The 5,520-nt window shown below is 49.7% G+C and overlaps 1 protein-coding gene across 1 annotated transcript; it reads left to right on the forward strand.

Moving 5' to 3' along the window:
* Positions 1–789: 789 nt before the first annotated feature.
* On the forward strand, positions 790–5,231 carry LOC104359986 (complement C1q binding protein). Its single transcript, XM_042791367.1, has 6 exons — positions 790–1,033; positions 1,175–1,325; positions 1,769–1,856; positions 2,889–2,984; positions 3,803–3,925; positions 5,082–5,231. The coding sequence occupies exons 1-6, from the start codon at positions 790–792 to the stop codon at positions 5,229–5,231; spliced, it is 852 nt and encodes a 283-aa protein (XP_042647301.1).
* Positions 5,232–5,520: the final 289 nt, after the last annotated feature.

Genomic DNA, 5,520 nt, shown 5'->3' on the forward strand with positions numbered 1-5,520 from the left:
TTTTTCTTCCATATTCCCTTGGCATCTACTTCTTTCTTTTTTTTTTTTTTTTTCCCTCTTGGAGAAAAGAGGCAATACCAAACAATCATCTTTTAAAATATGGAATTAAGAAACTAATGCCACTCCAAAGGGGAAACTTATTATTTTATGTGAAGGAAAGTGGATTTATTCCATTATCGCTTGCAGTGAGCAGCACTGGGCCTTTTGTGTTTCTACTCACTACGGAGCAGCGGTGACAGCTTTTAGACAAAGGGGACACAATGCCAGGAAACAGTTTGTCTCGGTCAATCTTCTCTCTAAAATATATGTTGCTAAAAGGAGGGGGAAAAAATTTTTTTTTCTTTCCTGCTTCTGAGTAAACTGAGTTCTTGCCAGAAAGCGGGCTCTTCTGACCCAGGGTGGGTGGGGTGATGTACAGGAGTAAAGCGTTCAGCCCTTACACCCCTTTTCCTGCTGCCCCGAGGGAACCCTCAGCATTTTTTTCCACATCCCTCTGCGTCTCTCAGCGGTGCCCCGGCCCCACCTGAGCGCCGGGGCGGGAGAGGCGTCCCTGCCCCGTCCCCCCGCCCTCGCTTTTTAATTTTCACCACCGCTTTTTTTTTTTTTATTTTAAACCACCCGCCAGCGATGCTGCGGGCGCGTTCCCTTCCGCCGGGGCCGGGACTCGAACCCGCGGCACCCGCTCCCCGCCGCGGGGGCCGCCGGGCCGGCTGTGGGCGGAAGCGCGGCGGGCGGTTCCGGGGCCGGGCGCGTCCTCTGCCCGCCCGCCTCGCCTCGCCGCGCCGCACCATGCTGCTCGCCAGGGCCCTGCGCGCCGCCGCCGCCCTGCGCCCGCCGCCTTGCCGCCTCTTCGCCTCCTTCTCCTCCTCCTCCTCCTCTCCCCGCGCCCTCCTGCCGCCGCCCGGCGCCGCGCCGCCCCTGGCGCGCTCCCTCTGGCAGCTGGGCGGCGGCGGGTGGCGGACGGCGCTGCTCCGCCCGCGGCGGGGCTCGGCTGGCGGCGTGTCCTGCGGCTGCGGCGGCCTCCACACCGAGGGTGAGCGGCGGGGGCCGGGGCCGGGGCCGGCCCTGAGGGGAGGCGGCGGGGGGGTGGGTGGTGCAGCACGTGCTGGGGGGCCATTTCCTTCACCCACCCACCCCCCCCCCCCGCCATTTTCTCAACCCCTCTCCCCGCCAGGCGACAGAGCCTTCGCGGAGTTCCTGGCGGATGAAATCAAAGAGGAGAAGAAGATCCAGAAACACAAATCGCTGCCCAAGATCTCCGGCGGGTGGGAGCTGGATGTCCGCGGCACGGAGGCCAAGCTGGTGCGGAAGGTGGCGGGGGAGAGGTGAGCGCGGCCCCCGGGCGGTAACAGGCACCGCATTTCTCCTGCTCACGTTACTTTTATTGCTCTCTGTCCGGCCTGTGCAAACCGGGCGTTGCACAGGCTCTTTATTTTACCACCTTGGGCTTTTTGTTTGTTTATTTTTTTTTTTCATTACACAAATTTGCTGCTATCTTGCGTTGCACGGTTTCATGCAGTCTTCCTGCGTTAAAAATAACAGTTGCTCAGTAAAACCTGAAAAAAAAACCGCTTGCTAACGAGAGCAGTTGGAGGAAGCCAGCTTCATTCAGTGTGTCTTAAACTCTTCCTGCAACACCTGGTCTTGTTCATGGTGCGTGAATTCAGCACCAGGAACGCTGCCCCCACAACAAAAGCTTCAAATAGAAGAAATTTTGATGGGTGTTTCTTGAGCGTGCTCAAAGTAACTGCTTCTGTTTCTCTTGAAGGATAACAGTCACCTTCAACATCAATAACAGCATTCCGCCCTCAGTTGATGAAGAAACACAAGAAGAGCAGAAACCTGATGAACAGGAGGTAAATTTAGTCTTGATGTGCGCTTTGGTGATGGGTATAACCTTGCCCTTAAGTGTTGAGGCTTTTTTCCCTCTCACTTGATACTTGGGAGCATTGTCACAAAATGCAGATGTTTCTGGGTTGTTTGTCACTTGGCTGTGACCTTCCTCTTTGCAGCAGAAAGGCAGAACCGGGTGAGAGGCTCTGTGGGGAGAAATGAGAGGAATTTGAGTATGTCTTGCATTTGCAACCCCCTGCAATTAATGCTGCATTTTGTACCTAGCTAGTGTAACTCTCTGTGCTGGTAGGCAACATCAACGAAGCGCAAAGTTATTCACATGACTTCACTTGAGTAGTTTTGTTGGTCAGAAGTGTCTCACTCCTGTTTAAAGAAACTCTGTAAGTAGGGATACTGGTAGAAACTAAATGAACAATATAAAGCAATATAATTTGCAGCACATGGCTTCATGTGCAGTGACACTGATGCCAAACGAGTGCAGCTGCACCATGCCTGGTTTGTAGCAGTTCAGTTCCGCTTTCTGAAGGGCACTGTTTATTCCAGCACGTTGTACTCGGCTGGGTGGGACAATACTGGGGACACTGGTGCACTGCTTCCCCTCCGGGACATGCCTGAGGGCGCAGCGCAGGATCGCTGCACGAGGAGGTGTGTCTGGCAGTGTGTGCCCTGCTGGGTTTCCTTCAGGAGGGAGGGCAGGCACGAGCAGCTCCTGCTCTCAAAACTATCTGAGTCTGTTCCCAGGTCCCGTCGCTTTGGAGGGAGCCATCAGGTGAGCTGCAGGCTCTGGCTTGTCAGGGGGTGGCCAGTGCTCCCAGGTGCCATTTTACTGGTGTGACCAGCTGCAGAGCAGGCGAGGGGCTGAAGGGCCATTGGCGAGGTTGGGGGCTGTTTGGGTTGCCCTGGTCAGGTCAGAGATTCCAGAAAGAGGGTGACGGGGAACAGCCCGCGCGGGAGGGCTGTGTTGCTGGGCTGTACTCTCATCACCTTGGTTCCTGTTCAGACTCCAGTGCTGATGCAACTTTTCTTTTATTTAGCCTGATCTTACATCAACTCCAAACTTTGTAGTGGAAGTAATAAAAGATGATACAAAACAGACCCTTGTTCTCGACTGCCATTATCCTGAGGATGAGGTGGGTATCCAGCTGGTCGTGTGTCAGCCGTGGCCAACTCTGAGCTGTGACTTGCTGCACGTTTCCTTCTTGACTGTTCTGTAATTGTGCTGCTGTTCAATCTAACTGCTCTCCATAGTGTGTTAGTTTTCTGAATCTGCAGAAGATGCAGTCTCCTCTGTTTTTTTTTCACACACACACACACACACACACACACACACAAGGCTTTGTGTTTGCAAGAATACTCTCTGGAGAGGAGATGTTAGGTTGCATTCCTCACATCCTGACCTGGTGTTTCTGATCAGCTGCTTATTGGCCCATTTGCTGAATTTGAGGAGGGAGGCATGGCTTAACTTTAACAGCATGACAACTTGAGAGGGGTAAACAGGAATGGCCAAAATAAGATAGATTTAATACAGTGACAGTAACTTGCAAATCTCATCCTTGTGAGGTGTCACAAAGAGAAGTAGGGATTACAAAAAAGGGTGGGGGCAGGAATAAAATTGAGAGCTTTGCTTCAGCATGATCTTTGTGGGTTATTTTGTAAACCTCAACAGATCATTTATGCAGCCAGTCCAAGCTGACAAAGTTAGACAGACTTGTGAAGACAGATTTAGGACAGAAGAGGTTTTACATCTTGGTAAAAATCAGATGGCTGACTTGCATCAGGTCACTTCTGGCTGGCGGGGCTGGTAGCCTGATGGGATTTCCTGTGCTGATTTCCAGAGGGCTGGTACAGGCCTTGGGGGTTTGCCTGCAGTGTAACATTCCTCACTCCAGGATGAGGTGGCGGAGGGGGCCCGGTAGTTACAGCTAATTGTGCACCTTACATGTTCCAGGTTGGGCGTGAGGAAGAGGAAGAAAGTGATATTTTCACAATTCGGGAGGTCAGTTTTCAGCCCACGGGAGAATCAGACTGGAAGGACACCAACTACACCCTCAATACGGATTCCCTTGACTGGGTGAGTGCTGCTAACACGGCCGTAGGCTGCAGAGGGCACCTCAGCCTATCCCGCCTGCTGAGTTAGGCCCGAGTCCTGTCCCAGATGCCCAAGATGGGGGATTTCCCCACTCTGCCCCAGCTCGCCGTGAGACAGTGGTTCTGCTGCAGAGTGAGGGTTATTACGTGGTCCCAGCAGCCGCGCAGTGCTGGTGACGTTACCGGCAGCCAGACAGACCTGTCGAAGCTTGCACTGTTCTGGGTTTTGGAGATTAATTTTCTAGCAGCCACCCTACGCTTTAGAGGTGTTTTGACAATTGCTCAGAAGTCTTTTGATCTGTGTGTTTAACCATGTAGCTTATCAGATACCATGGATAGACGTCTTTGTTTTCTGGGTTTTCCAGGTATGTTTTTATAGTGCTGACACTAACAACTGATAAGCCCAAGAATTTGGCATCACCTTCTATATTCTGTGTCAGGCTTTCAGAAGCTTAAATCTTACTTGGAGGCTCTGTATCATATAGTTAAAAATTTACTCCTTGAGTTTATCTCTCTTTGGGAAGCATTTGTGTTCAAATTGGTTAGTGTGCTCTAGAACATCCCATGCTGCTGTTTGGGGGCTTTTTTCCCTCTCTGACTTGAGACAGAAAATTAATAAAAAATGTGTATGGTTTGTGATTACTCAGATTACAAAAGTCCCAAATGAACCATTTGCTCGGTAATACTGGTCTATAAAAAAAAAAAAAAAAAACAAAAAACAAAAAACACAAACCAAACCAAACAAAAATAATAAAAAAACCACCCACAATCCCAGACAAACAAAAAAACCAACCAAACAAAAAAACCCCAACAACAACAAAAAAACAACAACAAAAAAACCCAATAAATTCAAGACAGTATTATCATTACTGCAGTATGGTATCTGTTCTCCTGAGGAGCAAGGGGGGAACCCGCAAGCATTAACATATACTAGAGTTGCAACAATTACGTAGAATTAAAAAGAAAAAAAAAAGTTGATTATTGTAAGAGACTTAGTCTTTCAAACAAGTATTTACATCAGATACTACCCTGATCTTCCAGAGAGAAGGAAATGCCAGCTGCCATGGGGCATTTTAAGAGCAGCCCCTAAAAAGCCCAGATGTGCTCTGCTGAGGAAGTTTCCTGTTCTTTGCTTCCAGGCTCTGTATGATCACTTAATGGATTTCCTGGCTGATCGAGGAGTGGACAACACGTTTGCTGATGAGTTAATAGAGCTCAGCACTGCACTGGAGCACCGGGAGTACATTAAATTTCTTGAAGACCTTAAAGGCTTTGTCAAATGTCAGTAGGGTAGGCTAGGAAACACCTTCAAGCGTGAGTATTCCAGAGCACTGCTCCAGCCAGCAGTACCCAAATATATCTTCACACCCGATGCAGAGAGTAACTTGGAATTTGGAGAATGAGGATTCTCACTTGTATTTGGGGATTTGTATTTATGTTGCAGCCCAGATCAAGTTCTTTACCATTATGGTCCAGAATTGACTCGCCCTGCTTGGTTGGTTTTGTACAATTAAGAATGAATGTGGAGAATAAAATCCATTCAACATATCACTGAAAACTGGTGGTTTCTCTTTTTTT

This window comes from Tyto alba, unplaced genomic scaffold (genome assembly GCF_018691265.1).
Source record: "Tyto alba isolate M040663 unplaced genomic scaffold, T.alba_DEE_v4.0 Super-Scaffold_19, whole genome shotgun sequence".
Classification (NCBI taxonomy): Eukaryota; Metazoa; Chordata; class Aves; order Strigiformes; family Tytonidae; genus Tyto; species Tyto alba.

What these genes read in the sequence shown, in the direction of transcription:
- LOC104359986 (XM_042791367.1), top strand. Translation starts at nt 790, where the DNA reads ATGCTGCTCGCCAGGGCCCTGCGCGCCGCCGCCGCCCTGCGCCCGCCG. An exon ending in AGAAACCTGATGAACAGGAG is followed by an intron (nt 1,857 to 2,888) that starts GTAAATTTAGTC and finishes TCTTTTATTTAG; the next exon opens with CCTGATCTTACATCAACTCC. An exon ending in GCCATTATCCTGAGGATGAG is followed by an intron (nt 2,985 to 3,802) that starts GTGGGTATCCAG and finishes TACATGTTCCAG; the next exon opens with GTTGGGCGTGAGGAAGAGGA.